This window comes from Trematomus bernacchii, unplaced genomic scaffold, assembly GCF_902827165.1.
Source record: "Trematomus bernacchii unplaced genomic scaffold, fTreBer1.1, whole genome shotgun sequence".
Lineage (NCBI taxonomy): Eukaryota > Metazoa > Chordata > Actinopteri > Perciformes > Nototheniidae > Trematomus > Trematomus bernacchii.
The window spans coordinates 5,770-22,362 of NW_022987768.1; the positions used below are offsets into that span (position 1 = coordinate 5,770).

General features: G+C 40.7%; 3 protein-coding genes across 3 annotated transcripts; 1 reads left to right on the forward strand and 2 right to left on the reverse strand.

Moving 5' to 3' along the window:
- Positions 1–2,047: 2,047 nt before the first annotated feature.
- Positions 2,048–2,986, forward strand: LOC117496725 (olfactory receptor 11A1-like). The gene has a single exon (XM_034148463.1). The coding sequence runs from the start codon at positions 2,048–2,050 to the stop codon at positions 2,984–2,986; it is 939 nt and encodes a 312-aa protein (XP_034004354.1).
- A 3,616-nt stretch (positions 2,987–6,602) lies between these two features.
- Positions 6,603–7,529, reverse strand: LOC117496731 (olfactory receptor 11A1-like). Its single transcript, XM_034148468.1, has one exon. It carries the CDS (start codon positions 7,527–7,529, stop codon positions 6,603–6,605), a length of 927 nt encoding a protein of 308 aa, XP_034004359.1.
- A 6,799-nt stretch (positions 7,530–14,328) lies between these two features.
- On the reverse strand, positions 14,329–15,267 carry LOC117496732 (olfactory receptor 4E2-like). The gene has a single exon (XM_034148470.1). The coding sequence runs from the start codon at positions 15,265–15,267 to the stop codon at positions 14,329–14,331; it is 939 nt and encodes a 312-aa protein (XP_034004361.1).
- Positions 15,268–16,593: the final 1,326 nt, after the last annotated feature.

Here is a 16,593-nt window from a genome sequence, read left to right on the forward strand (position 1 = left end):
CATTAGTACCAGACATACTGTACATCCAGCTTACTGTATCGAAGTTGATTTCACATGAGCTCCAGTGTGGAACCCCACTGCACCCCCTGGTGGATCAATGATCCATTGCAGCTGGCTTCACAATAATTAAATGTATTTATCACAGGGGCGGTATCAAGTCAGACTGGGGGCCGGCTCTTCATCACGAACCGATCACGGGCCGATCACGGACCGTGCACGAGCCAATCACGACCCTCGCGTTTCAAACTGTCTGAAATAAGATGCTCCATCTGTATAAAGGAACTACAGCACGGTCACATGACAGCAGCGACATGCAGTCAGGGGAGGAACAACAAATAAATGTCTCCACTGATCTCTGTTGTAAATGTGATTTCTGTATGATTCCAATCGCTTTACATAGTCAAAATCGGCAAATTCGGAGCGATGAGAAGTGAGGCAGGGACGAGCTCTGCCTCACGTAACCCCACAGAAACTGGCTGGAGCGCGGGCACTAAATTAGCACGGGCACTCATTTTGTGCCCGCGCTCCAGCCAGTTACTGTGGGGTAAGGTCAGGCACAGATGAGATCTGCCTCACCTCAGATACCCCACAGAAACTGTCTGGAGCGCAGGCACTAAGCGCATGCCTGTTAGCATCTCACTGTAAGTCACACATGTAATGTTTGTAGATCCCTTTATTACACGTGTCCTCGCCATCCATAGTCTCTAAATAACTTATTTCACGTATATATGATATTTAGGCTCGCTGGTCTCATCATACAACTGCAATGAAAAAGCACCAGGGGAGGCAGCCATAGAGCCAAGAGTCAGTGCCTCACCAGCCATGAACCTCACCGCACGTCACTGCATGACACGTCACCACCGCTAAGCTAAAGGCGGCTAATACTGGGCTATAAAGGAACTACAGCACGGTCACATGACTTTACGTCACCACCGCTAAGCTAAAGGCAGCTAATGTTGTGCTATAAAGGAACTACAACACAGTCACATGACTTCACGTCACCACCGCTAAGCTAAAGGCGGCTAATGTTGGGCTATAAAGGAACTTCAGCACAGTGTGATCCCTCCATCAACGGTTTTATTAATCTCCCGCCAAATGGCCTAAGGAGGAGAAACCACAAGTCATTATCGGGCTAACGGTTAGCTACACTGTTTTGAATTGAAACCTCAGGCTTATGGTTAGCTACACTGTTTTAAACTCTGACAGCAGCTGAAATTGTTTAAAATGTATCACAATCTTCTATTTTCTGTCATGTAAATACTTTATTTCGTATATTTTGTTATCATTACTACTCTTCGACTAGGAGGTGCTAGCAAAGCATTTCACTGCTCAATGGAAAGATGTGAAGTATATAATCAACTTTGTTTTTCCTGCAGTATGAATGTTCTGTTATTTCTATATGTCTCTCTTTGAATACCCACAAATGTTCAATAATAAATCAGAGGGAGAACTTCCTGTGACTTTAAGGATAGGGACGTCCTCTGACGTTAAAAGCTTAAAAGACGCAGACGCAGAGTCTCGGCTCAGTTAGGATGGCCTCTCAGGCTTCAACTGTGTCTGCAGATATATCACGAACCTTTGTGTCTGAACCAGAGACGGGTAAGCTTGAGATGCTTAGCAGTAATTATGCATTTCTCATGTGTTGACTGCAGAGAGACTGAATGCTGTTTGTGTTGATGCTTTTGCTGCGACTCGATTACTTTTATTATCATTGTCAAGGCAAAGTAACTTTATTGAATATGGTTTAATCTGCACATTATCTGGTAGAATAATGGTGTTGTGCAAAACATGTGTGAAATATGTCCAAGGTAATGTCCTTAAATGTCCACAGAACCTCGCTTTACTCTGATATTTAAAAGAGAAAAGCTGAACATCTGGAGATTTAAAAACTGACAAACTAATTTTCTGCATCAAAAATGTATTTATTGTTATTGCAGCTTTACTATGTGATGCATGTTAACATTTAAACTTGTTTTAACAGACCAAATGTGACTTTAGTATTATTCCTGTTGTTCCTGTGCACAGTATTTTGAACCAAAGTGGAATCATGGTGAACTCTACTCATATTTCATATTTTATACTTGGTGCTTACTTTGAAACAGGGGTTTTTAAATACTTGTTCTTCATGATTGTCATGTGTTTATATGTGTGTATTATAGGTGCTAACGTGTTGCTGATTGTGGTTATCTGTGTGAACAGGAGCTTACATGAACCTATGTACCTTTTTCTGTGCAGCCTGTTTGTAAATGAACTGTATGGTAGTACAGGGTTGTTTCCATTCCTTCTGGTTCAGATCCTCTCTGACATTCACACTGTTTCTGCTCCGCTCTGCTTCCTGCAGATTTATTCTGTGTATACATACGGCAGTGTGGAATTTACTAATTTAGCCGTCATGTCTTATGACAGATATCTTGCTATCTGTTATCCTCTGCAATATAACTCACGTATGACGTATAATATGGTTGTTGTGCTTATTGCCGCCATATGGTTTCCTCCTTTTTTTGCTGTCTTTGTCACGATATCACTGAGTGTGTCTTTACAGCTGTGTGGGAACATCATTAACAAAGTGTACTGTGATAACTACTCCATTGTTAAGCTGGCCTGCTCTGACACTACGGTCAATAATGTGTATGAACTTATTGCCACTTTTTTCACTGTCTGTGGTCCGCTATCTGTATTTTTCTTCACGTACATGAGGATCCTCAGAGTGTGTTTCTCTGGTTGTAAGCAGAGCAGACAGAAAGCTGTCAGCACCTGCACACCTCACCTCGCTTCCCTCATCAACTTCTCCTTTGGAGTTTTCTTTGAGATATTGCAGAGCAGGTTTAATATGAGCGGTGTACCCAACACGTTGAGAATATTTTTATCATTATATTTCCTCACATGCCAGCCTCTCTTCAGCCCTGTGATGTACGGCCTCAACATGTCCAAAATATACATCCTGTGTAAAAATCTGCTGCTAGCTGGGGTTAGGAATAACCTCTAACACAGTGGTTCCCAACCTTTTTCAGTCAGGCCCCCCTTGTGTAATTGGAAATATTTTCGAGCCTCCCCTAATCTGATTCCCACCGAGATTGGTAGAATTAATTGTATATAGTTGTACAAACATTACATTTTCTCTGCTAATAATAACAAGATAAAAAGATCCAACTATAATTTTATATTTTATTATGGATTGAACATGAAAAAACATGCTTGTCATGGTTTTGTATTTTTATAGGTTATTTTTTAGGGGAAAAACTAAACAAATTAGAAACAGAATTCACATTGATTCATTTTATGTATAGTGTGGATGATGGGCTGCTCGCACACATAAAATACCTGCAGTGGTTGGTAGTAAGTAGATTTACTCAAGTACTGTACTTATATTGAGGTACTTAAGTATTAACACTATTGCTTCTTTGTACTTCTACTCCTCTACAGTCCAGAGGTAAATGGTGTACTTTTCCTCCACTACATGTATTTAATACCTTTAGTTACTTTACAGATCTGGATGAATGATGTGAAATATAATCAACTCTTAAATCAGACTTTAGTTCCACCTGGAGTAAATTCACAAGCTACCCTGCAGTATACTACTTTTACTTAAGTACTTGATCTGAGTACTTCTCCCACCTTACACGTAATTGGGGCAACAGAACTCAAGAGTTAAGGAAGTTGAAAACGGTGCATTTCTCCGTATGAATATGATGCCTTTTGGCCAGCTGATGGACAGAGCATTGACCACATTGAGCTCTGTAGAGAGTAGAGTAGATTGTAACTTTTGAACGCTCGGTTCTCCACCGGCAGATCTCTGTGTGCACGCACGGTGCTGCAGCAGTGCAGTGAGTCTGTGAGCCCCCCACACAGACAAGAGAGGGAGAGAGAGAGAAAGAGAAAGAGAGATCTCCCCACCGACCACGTTAGATGTCAAGGGAGATGTATGCCTCATCATACTTTGTTGATTTGGGCATTAGGACCAGAACCTCTCTCCATCAAGACCAGAACCTCTCTCCATCAGGTCCAGAACCTCTCTCCATTAGGACCTCTCTCCATCAGGACCAGAACCTCTCTCCATCAGGACCAGAACCTCTCTCCACCAGAACCTCTCTCCATCAGGACCAGAGCCTCTCTCCATCAGGACCAGAACCTCTCTCCATCAGGACCAGAACCTCTCTCCATCAGGTCCAGAACCTCTCTCCATTAGGACCTCTCTCCATCAGGACCAGAACCTCTCTCCATCAGGACCAGAACCTCTCTCCACCAGAGCCTCTCTCCATCAGGACCAGAGCCTCTCTCCATCAGGACCAGAGCCTCTCTCCATCAGGACCAGAACCTCTCTCCATCAGGACCAGAACCTCTCCATCTGAACAGTTTCTTCCCCTCCGCTACCGGCCTCATCAACAAGGCCCGCCCCCACTGAGACTGACTGTTATCCACCCCACAAACATGATGCATTACACTAACCAGTTAAGCCCCGTTTTGCCCCCGTTACCGGGGGCAAAACACAACATCTTGCAAGAAACAGCGTCTGAGGGCTTCTTAACATTTAACAAACTATGAATGTGTCATACCCACTTAACGGGAAGAAACTCAGCTATCAGACAATATTAACAATTGTTAGCTAAACGAAACACAAGGGTAATAACAAAGGCTCTGAATTTGCCCTGAGTAAAAGAATGCTAAAGCACTTAGCACAGAACTCACGACAGGGGAAGCAAACACAGACATCACACCACGTAGCTTTACGGAGCAAACACGGGACATTGTCTTACCTTTGCTGTTGTTCTGATCAAAAGTTGTTTTCAATGGCATTAAAACGATAAAAACGCTGCTGAAGGTTAATCCATAGGTTCATCCAATGTGTCTGAAATGATTACTGATAATCCATCTTCATATTTATGTCAATAACAGAGTTTTCATATTAGCTGCTATGATAGCTATCAGAGTGTATGACAGCTTCCGGTTTTGGGCATTCTGGCTACGCATCACTCATTTGCCAATGGGTAATGTTTAGATGGATTTTAGGAACTTCGCCCCGATTCTATTGGCTCTAATGATTAAAAAGAGGTGTCAATAATCAAAATCGACCGAGGGGGGCCAGAGATAAGTCAAATCCACCCAAATGAACCCAGAAGTGTTTTGTTTTTTCTAAACCTCTCTAAAAAGGTCAAATGTCACTTGTTTTGCATCAATCTTGATACAGGGTACTTATTATGTTATAGTTTGGATTCCTAAAGCTTAGTCTTAGTCTACCTTACCATCATTCAAGGGTGGTTTTCACTATAAGTAAGTAATGTATTTTTTTTTGATTGACACTATAATTTAAAATGTTTTACTATGTTCAATCTGAATTTACTTTAAAATAAAAAAATTCTATATTAATTCTGAGTTTTCTACATCCAACTCACAGGTTTATCATTACTTTGAGAAAAAAGATTATTAATTTACCCCTTTTTAGAAGGGAAGATATGGTCATTTGTTCTGGGAATGTCATTTTGAAAAACAGGCTCGGGGCTTAACAGGTTAATGCACATCACGTGAACAACATCATGTTATGTTTTCCTTCTTAATACTGTGAGCCATGTTCATGCTTAACTCTCTGACTGCATTTTGCATTTTTTGCACACGTCTGCACAGCCCTCCACTTTAAATATAATTGCACAAAGTGTGCACACAGAATAAAATAAAACAGAATGTATAATACTTTACAGTGGAAAAAATACTATGTAGTGTATTAATGTAAAAATATATGTGGCATAAATATATCAGTTTAAACCGAGATGCAAGATAGCTTCTTAAAGTTGACTTTGAAAGATAGTACGTTTCCCACAGTCCCTTTCACCTGGTATAATCATTACACTTCAATCATGGAAAAGACACAATTTAATGATAATAAACACTTAAAAATGTCACAAATAATAATCTGCAGTTTGATGGTTTGCTACTTGTGGAGAGAAATCCCAAACTGCATTTACAGTCCGGCAGTTTCTGTCATGACAAAATGTGAGGTGCATTTAATAGGGATTTTGTATTCATAGCATATTGTTGGATATTTTATTTTAAAGCAGAATTTAAGAGTTGTAAATTAGCTGGAAACTCCCGGTACATCAGTTGCATGATCCCCAATGAATAAAGAAGGGTGTGGGTTCAATATGTTGAAGCAATTTTTATTCCTCTTCTGACTCAAACTGAACCAATCTGTTACATGTTATTCCCAACACAGGCTAACAGCAGATTTGTACACAGGATGTATATTTGGGACAAATTACATGTGAGAGAATACAATGGTGAACATACTGTCAACATATTGGGAACATAGTTGATATGAAGCTGCTCTGTGTCTGTTCACAGCGAGAAGCTTCATTCAGCTTTAACTTCAGCTTCACTCCTAACGTCCTGACTCATGGACCTTTCAGGGTTCTCCTAAAATCACTGAGGCTGATATGAAAAGTGAAAAGCAAGATAAGAAACAGAAAGAGAGAGCAGCATCAAGCTCAGCACATGTACAGCTGCACGTTTCATTTCCTTCCTCTGCACACAGTGAACTAGACACGTCATTAGAGTTAATACTGCTGAAGTCAGAGTCCTTTCATTCTCTTTCTCTGCAATCTCTTGATGACCTACACTTCTCCGTACAACAGATGCTTACATATGATGCGGATTTTAGACATCTTCAGCCCGTACAGGACTGGGGTAAAGAGAGGCTGGCATGTTAGAAAGTACAGGGATAATAAAATGCGCAGCATGTTGGGAACACTGCTCATATCAAACCTGCTCTGTAATATCTGGAAAAAACCTCCAAAGGAGAAGTTAAGCAAGGAAGCGAGGTGAGGTGTGCAGGTACTGAGAGCTTTCTGTCTGGTCTGTTTGGAGCCAGAGAAACACACTCTGAGGATCCTCATGTACGTGTAGAGGATTAAAAGCAGAGGAATGATGATGGAGAAAACAGTGTAAAAGAGTCCATAAATGTTATTGACCCTGGTGTCAGAGCAGGCCAGCTTAACAATGGAGTAATTCCCACAGTACACTTTGTTAATGATGTTCCCACACAGCGTTAAAGACACACTTAAGGATATCAGAACAACAATTGCAAGAAAAGGGAACAACCATGACACTATAATAAGAAAATAAGCTTTGTTAGATGTCATATATGTGTTATATTGCAGAGGATAACAGATAGCAAGATATCTGTCATAAGACATGACGGCTAAATTGGTAAATTCAACACTTCCATATGTGTACAAGCAGAAAACCTGTAGGAAGCAGAGCGGAGCAGAAACAGTGTGAATGTCAGAGAGGATCTGAACCAGAAGGAATGGAAACAACCCTGTACTACCATACAGTTCATTTACAAACAGGCTGCACAGAAAAAGGTACATAGGTTCATGTAAGCTCCTGTTCACACAGATAACCACAATCAGCAACACGTTGGCACCTATAATACAAATATACAAAGCCAGAATTATAAAGAAATATAGGTATTTAAAAACCCCGGTGTCAGAGTATGCAGTCAGTATAAAATATGAAATGTGAGTAGAGTTCACCATGATCCTCCTGTGGTTCTTTAAGCATCACAACATTATGCAGTGCATTACCTGGATGTAGATGTCACTTTAAACATGGCAATAACAGTGACCACATGTTCCTCATCATGAGAACACATAAGACAGATGATCCAAACTGAGCGTCCTATATTAATGTGTATAATACAGAGATCCAGAGAGTGTGAGGTGCTGCTCTCCTCACTGAGCTGAAACTCTGAGCTGCTGCTTTTACCTTCTGTCTGCAGCTCACTGACGTCATCCTTCAGGGATCCTCCTTCTGTAACTCAGGGTTTCACCACCAGATGCAGACGTGGTCCATTCAATCCGTCAATCCAGATTGTTTTAATATGTCGCCCAGCTGAACTACGGTATAGGCCTGTCCTTAAAGAATACAGACAATTCTCTGTTTGGTGCAGATGGCATCTTGGTTTCTGGTCGTCACCATCTTGGTTTCTGGTCGTCACCATCTTGGTTTCTAGTCGTCACCATCTTGGTTTCTGGTCGTCACCATCTTGGTTTCTAGTCGTCACAATCTTGGTTTCTGGTCGTCACCATCTTGGTTTCTGGTCGTCACCATCTTGGTTTCTGGTCGTCACCATCTTGGTTTGTAGTCGTCACCATCTTGGTTTCTAGTCTTCACCATCTTGGTTTCTGGTCGTCACCATCTTGGTTTCTGGTCGTCACCATCTTGGTTTGTAGTCGTCACCATCTTGGTTTCTAGTCTTCACCATCTTGGTTTCTAGTCGTCACAATCTTGGTTTCTGGTCGTCACCATCTTGGTTTTTCACAACTGTGAAGGTTTCCAAACTGGGATATATAATTAAAACGAAAGTTAATATAATAAAATAGAATTTAGCATATTCTTATATTATATATACATCCTTCAGGGCTTCACCACCAGATGATTCTCCACCTGACAAACCAGACAGAAGAGGTTAATTCTCTGGGCAGATAATAAAATGCCAGTCACATCAGGGACACATTTCTGTTTCCGATTTCTGTCCTGCTTATCAATTTATTTTATTTTTCGTGTTGTACATTTTGGTTCTTTAAGAAGGTACAGATAAGCCACATGCTTGTTTAACAGAAAGAAAAAAAGGACGTATTTATGAAAACTTTTCCTCAAATTTATATTCAGTTACACTCCCTTCATACTGTTTATGGAACCTGTAAAGGAATAACATACAGTTTAAATGTATTGTTGTAATTCAATTAAATGGTTCAGCTGTTACGATTTCATTAATTGTGCATTCACAATTCGGTCCTGATTTCGGCATTTGAGTTCAGTCAGGCAACTCAGGTGTTTCTTGATATGTTTATTAGAAGCAGCATATAGTTTGAGTTTGGCGTCTAGGGTCGGCCTCATCACTCCACAGATTTACATAAAACATTGAATGATGATTAGATAACAATCCCACCCGCCCCCAGAGCCGACATGTGGAGGCTGGGATGGTGGTGGGGCAGCAGCAACATGAACGTAGCAGCAGCAACATGAACGTAGCAACAGCAACATGAACGCAGCATGAACATGAACGCAGCAGCAGCAACATGAATGCAGCATGAACATGAACGCAGCAGCAGCAAGGCTATGCTTGATCATGTCATATTGATGTTAGGCTTTCAGGCCCATAAGCTAGGGTAGCCACATAGAGGCTTCTTTTCTCCACCAGACATCTCCAGTGATATTTATGTTATAGCTCTCTTTGAAAAAATGCATATGATTGATTGTTAGCCCAGAATTCCAGACTTCCCTCTCCACAGAAATTTTTTCCAGTCCTTCCTTGGGAACCTTAACCTGTTACGCACGGCCCCCCCGGTACCGGGCGGATAAATGCGTCATTTGCAGGAAACAACGTCTAAGGAATCTTAATATTTAATAAACTATGAATGTTTTATATCCATGTAACGGGAAGAAACTCAGCTAACTGATCTTTTTTTTAAAAAATCAAAAAAAAAAACACAATGCTAACACTCAGCCTCTGAATTATCCACGAGCGAAAAAATTTAACCTAAAACGGCACTTAAACTCACAATAACTCCCTTATTACTTATCCTAGATGCACAGCCAACCACTCGTTGTTGGTGTCCTGGAGACACTGAATCTAGTGGTGCCCTCCTCAACACTCAGTGATAAACATTTGCGACGCTATAAACGAAAGCGTACATCATAACATGTGGAGCTAGGTAACTAGAAAAGCTAACATGGCTTACCTTGGTCAAAACTGGTCTTCAATGGCATTAAAACGATAAAAAAACGATGCTGCAGTTAATCCATAGGTTCATCCAATGTGTCTGTGTCCTCTTTGAAATGATTTCTGATAATCCATAAGCAATACAACTGCTTTTTCGTTTCCAAATGCCAGAGCTAGAGATAGGTCCACTCTGCTGCACATTTACATGCGCGCAGCCCCCACCTTTTCTCTTCACAACGTGTGTCAGAGTTCCCGTTAGAATATTTTTTTGCCGGTCAACATGTCCGTTAAAGTTGAAATCTTCCGGACAAAATTAGATAAGTGCCGGTTAAAGGTCTTCTTTGTTATTTATTGAGCTTTAAAACAAATTGATATGATTCGACATTAAACAAACTAATTATAGTAGATTAACTACATTATTCAAAAGTGTACAGTAATTTACAAAAACGCGGGAATAATAAACGGAGCGCTCTCTCCTTCTCCTGACAGCCCGTCAGTATCATGCAGCTCGCGGATCCAGTAATGAGTGACCCGACAGTAAAACTAAACATATCTATAACTAGTTTAGGTAGTTTGAGAGGTAATTAAAATAGCTACGTGTGATTTTCTAACCTGAAGTGTGTTTTGCTCTGCTCGCCGCTGCAGGGGATCATGCAGAGCTGCGTGTCGACTCGTCAGCAGCAGCCGATCTCTCTCTCCTGTCAGATTAGACTTTACTCGCATTTATGTCCATATCGATCAGATCTAGCTAGTTCTAGCTAATGATATGACTACCTGCTTGTTAAAAGACACCTAAACAATAAGCGTCGCTATGCAACCGGATGAGGCCACAAAGTATAGCGCAGCATTATGCATTTGTTTACATGCCCACCGGAACCCCGAGGCATTACCAACAGATCAACGCACAATCAACCCATACAGGACATCTCTTTCTCCACATTAAGTGTTAGACATTAGAATTGACAATTTTTGTCTGTCACATACTCTTTTGTCTGTCACATACTGTGTGTGTGTGTGGGGGGCCTCCCCCTTCGATTCTATTGGCTCTAACGGTCAGAAAGAGGTGTCAACCATCAAAATCGAGCAAGGGGGGCCAGAGATATGGAGAAAAAAAACATTTTCACCCAAATCACCTCAGAGGTGGAGTGGTTTTGGCTAAACCTCTCTAAAAAGGTCAAATGTCACTTGTTTTGCATCAATCTTGATACAGGGTACTTATTATATGTTGTACTTTGGATTCCTAAAGCTTTTAGTCTACTAACCCATCATCCAAGGGTAGTTTTCACTATCTGTAAAAAATAATTTTTGGACGGACACTATAATTTACAGTTGTATGTAAAATCTGAATTTTCTTTAAAATAAAAAACATCTATATTGATTCTGACACTTCTACATCCAACTCACAGATGTAACCTTGCTTTGATAAAAGAAATTATTCATATAACCCTTTTAGAAGTTAAGTTGTAGTCATTTGTTTTGGGCATGTCATTTTCGAGCCTGAAACATGAAAAACAGGCTTGGTGCTTAACAGGTTAAGGCGTTCCCAGTTTGGATAAGATTAGATTAGATATACTTTATTGATCACAATTTGGAACGTTTTTGAACACAGCAGAATCTAAACGACATATATATCTCCAGCGTGTTCTGGGTTCACCCGGGACCAGCAGATCACGCAGCACCGTAGCTGGACTTTACCGCACTCGCTCGTAAACGCAAGGTGACAGTGAAGAGAGACCTGCTGCTGAACAGTTGAAATATAACAAAAATAAAACCTCTATAACTCAATATGTTGGCAAATCAAAAATGTAACACTTTGTTCTAGGTCAGTGATTCTCAAATGGGGGTACGCGGACCCCTATGGGTACGTTGGGGTACTGCAAGGGGTACGTGAGATAAAAATATCAAATAAGGTTAATTAAAAAAATACCATGCATAATTACAAAAATAATCATAGTTTCTATAAGTTAAATAGAAAACACAATTTTATATAAAATATTCCTAGAACCACCAAGGGTTCAAGATCCGTCTTGTGCTTTTCTGGTGCTTAACTGGTTCTTCTCTGTTTTGACAAGTGTGTGGTCACGTTCTAGTCACTTTGCTCAGGGCTACTGCTTGTTACAACTTTTATTTGCCGTACTCGCCATTAACTCTTATTGCTCAGGTTAATCTGGCCCCCTTCTGACGTAAGCGTGAAGCATTGGTACTTGCCGGGCAGCCGAGTGGAGCCAGCTAAGAACCGGTTTTCGGAACTGAGAGCCGGCTCCGCTGCGGTGGAAACAGGAAGAACCAGAGCCAAATCAGGCTCTAGCCCGGAACCACACTGAGCGGGAAGCCAGTTGCAATATTAGATTATAAAAAATAGACATTGAAATGGAATCGTGGTTAAAACGTAGCAGCACTACAGCAGGGAACGTGGACAACGGAGAAAAAAAGAAAGACAAAATTGAGCCAACAAAATGCCGTCAATATCAGGAGGCGTATGCTTTGATGGGATTCACGTCAACAAACGGCAATCCGCCCCAGGCATTGTGTTGTTTCTGTGGGGAGAAACTAGCCAACAGCTCGATGAAACCAGCGCACCTCCAGAGACATCTCAGCACCAAACACCTGTGTCACATTGGTAAGCCACCGGAGTCTTTCAAGAGAAAACTTGCTGAGTACAGATCCTCGCAAGAGATGATACGAAAAGCCTCCACAACATCAGCCAAAGCACTGGATGCGGTGTCACTGCTCATCGCTAAGCCACAAAGCCGTACCAGATCGCTGAGGACCTGTTACTCCTAAATAGTGTCATTGCAGTGTTACTACTTAGTTTGTTTATAATTGCAATTTTTTTTCAGTTACAACGATGATTTTTTTGAACCCTTTCATGCATTGTGGTCACTACATTAGAGACTGCTAATTGAATGCTGTTTTCTCTTGTATATTCATGGGGTTTCGGATGATATAGTTGCACATCAGGCACCACAGTGGATTTTATTAAAATATTTGTGTATTGTATTTTATAGTTTTTGTATAATATATCATTTTGTTCATTGGTTTGTTAAACATATATTACTAAAAAAATTGTTTTTAAAAACTGTCGTTATGTTCTTTCTTTTCATGCATAAAGATGAAAATATCCTTAGTTTGTTGTTATGCATGAAGGAGTTAATAAATCATACACTGATGGAACATCACTATATTGCAATTATTTATATAGGCTTTTTCTATCAAAAGCTTTCGGGGTCGGTCAGGGGGTACTTGGCTGAGAAAATGTTTCAAAGGGGGTACATTACTGAAAAAGTTTGAGAAGCACTGATCTAGGGTGTCTGAGAAGCCCTGCTCCCTGAGAGCTGACAACGGACAATGAACAGCTCCTGAATTGGTGAACAAATAATAAAATAAATGCTGCGCTGGTGCTAGGCTAAGCTAGCTGGCTAAAGTGAACATTGCAATTAGCTCACTGTTGTAGCACTGAGCTAAAGCTGTTGACAACTTTACTTTAGAGAACGTAAAAACCTGACAGTGTTTCATTGCTCAGTGTTTCATCTGGCTGATGAAGACGGAGCAGTTTTGATACTGAAGCAAAATAAGTGGTTTTGTGAGGTATTTTATTTGATGTTTATAGTGAATCTGTTTGAAAAGACATAACATTGTGTGAAGTCACACTGTATAATGTGTACGTCGCTTTAGTTCAAAGAAGCTCATGTATTGTTATGATCGGATGGTAGGGTAATTCACTTTACTTTAAAGTTATTTAACAAATGTTTATTGTTTTGTATTTAACAAATTATATGTATAATTTACTGAAATACACTTCCTGTGTGTGCATTCATCATTTACTGTCATGAAGCAGTGCTCGAACCAAGCCTAGTCATGGGTTTGTTTTCAAATACAAACATTTTAAGATTCCTTTAAAACTGTCACAACAAATAGTAATTCCAGGTGAGTATTCACTACATTCGTAACAAATTGTGGTGTGCCATTTAATGCAAGAGCTAGAAAATGGAAAGGCTAAACTGAAGCCTCAAAGAGAATTTAAGTACAATACTTATATAAAAAGATAAATAGAGTAAATGTTTATTATTCAGGAAGAAATGGGTATAATTCTGTACCTTCATGCAGTCAGTCTGAAACCGGGTGGTCATCCTTCAATTGTTAATAAGCTCATATTTTAAGTCTCATTAATATCGTAATTATGTTTCTCCTTATATCATCATGCACTGATCCTGACACACAAACAGTCCTCTCTTTTATCCTGTTCAAGAGATTTTATTCTAAGTCCAAGTGGTCGTATGTTGTAAAGATTGTAAAGACCCCAAACTTGCCGATGTGGGAATTTAAATTAAGTTAATAAAACTGCTAAAACTTGACATGACAGTTTCCGTAAATTCTCTTCTGAATGATTTCTGTTTGTGGTGTTAGTCCTAGAAATTAAACACAATCATTACATTTAAATAACTTTATTCATGCTTAATGGACAACTTCTACTGTATTGACTTTGATCATTACAGTCAAGACAAACTTTCAGTGACTGCAGCAACAGATTGTGGTCACTTTCTGATGAAGGTCAGACCTTTAGAGACAACATTTATAACTCCTCTTCTGACTCAAACTGAACTCATCTGTTAGAGGTTATTCCTAACCCCAGCTAGCAGCAGATTTTTACACAAGATGTATATTTTGGACATGTTGAGGCCGTACATCATAGGGCTGAAGAGAGGCTGGCATGTGAGGAAATATAACGATAAAAATATTCTCAACATGTTGGGTACACCGCTCATATTAAACCTGCCCTGTGTTACTCCAAGGAAAACTGCAAAAGAGAAGTTGATGAGGGAAGCGAGGTGAGGTGTGCAGGTGCTGACAGCTTTCTGTCTGCTCTGCTTACAGCCAGAGAAACACACTCTGAGGATCCTCATGTACGAGTACACGATCAGAGACACAGGACAAGAGACTAAGATAAAAGTAAAAATGAGTCCATATATATTATTGACCGTAGTGTCATAGCAGGCCAGCTTAACAATGCAGTAGTTATCACAGAACACTTTGTTAATGATGTTCCCACGCAGCTGTAAAGACACACTCAGCGATATCGTGACAAAGGAGAAAAAAAAAGGAGGAAACCATATGGCGGCAATAAGCACAACAACTTTGTTATACGTCATACGTGTGTTATATTGCAGAGGATAACAGATAGCAAGATATCTGTCATAAGACATGACGGCTAAATTAAAAAATTCCACGCACACATATGTATACACAGAATAAATCTGCAGGAAGCAGAGCGGAGCAGAAACAGTGTGAATGTCAGAGAGGATCTGAACCAGAAGGAATGGAAACAACCCCGTACTACCACACAGTTCATTTACAAACAGGCTGCACAGAAAAAGGTACATAGGTTCATGTAAGCTCCTGTTCACACAGATAACCACAATCAGCAACACGTTGGCACCTATAATACAAATATACAAAGCCAGAATTATAAGGAAATATAGGTATTTAAAAACCCCGGTGTCAGAGTATGCAGTCAGTATAAAATATGAAATGTGAGTAGAGTTCACCATGATCCTCCTGTGGATCTTCAAGCATCAGAACATTATGCAGTGCATTACCTGGATGTAGATGTCACTTTAAACATGGCAAAAACAGTGACCACATGTTCCTCATCATGAGAACACATAAGACAGATGATCCAAACTGAGCGTCCTATATTAATGTGTATAATACAGAGATCCAGAGAGTGTGAGGTGCTGCTCTCCTCACTGAGCTGAATCTCTGAGCTGCTGCTTTTACCTTCTGTCTGCAGCTCACTGACGTCATCCTTCAGGGATCCTCCTTCTGTAACTCAGGGTTTCACCACCAGATGCAAATGTGGTGCATTCAATCCGTCAATCCAGATTATTTTTACATGTCACCCAGCTGAACTACGGTATAGGCCTGTCCTTAAAGAATGCAGACAATTCTCTGTTTGGTGCAGATGGCATCTTGGTTTCTAGTCGTCACCATCTTGGTTTCTAGTCGTCACCATCTTGGTTTCTGGTCGTCACTATCTTGGTTTCTGCTCGTCACCATCTTGGTTTCTTGTCGTCACCATCTTGGTTTCTGGTCGTCACCATCTTGGTTTCTAGTCGTCACCATCTTGGTTTCTAGTCGTCACCATCTTGGTTTCTTGTCGTCACCATCTTGGTTTCTAGTCGTCACCATCTTGGTTTCTAGTCGTCAACATCTTGGTTTCTGGTCGTCACCATCTTGGTTTCTAGTCGTCACCATCTTGGTTTCTAGTCATCACCATCTTGGTTTCTGGTCGTCACCATCTTGGTTTCTGGTCGTCACCATCTTGGTTTCTCGTCGTCAACATCTTGGTTTCTAGTCGTCACCATCTTGGTTTCTGGTCGTCACCATCTTGGTTTCCGGTCGTCACCATCTTGGTTTCCGGTCGTCACCATCTTGGTTTCCGGTCGTCACCATCTTGGTTTCCGGTCGTCACCATCTTGGTTTCTGGTCGTCACCATCTTGGTTTCTCGTCGTCAACATCTTGGTTTCTAGTCGTCACCATCTTGGTTTCTGGTCGTCACCATCTTGGCTTCTAGTCGTCACCATCTTGGTTTCTTGTCGTCACCATCTTGGTTTCTTGTCGTCACCATCTTGGTTTGTAGTCGTCACCATCTTGGTTTCTAGTCGTCACCATCTTGGTTTTTGGTCGTCACCATCTTGGTTTCTGGTCGTCACCATCTTGGTTTCCGGTCGTCACCATCTTGGTTTCCGGTCATCACCATCTTGGATTCTGTTCGTCACCATTTTGGTTTCTGTTCGTCACCATCTTGGTTTCTAGTCGTCACCATCTTGGTTTCTAGTCGTCACCATCTTGGTTTGTAGTCGTCACCATCTTG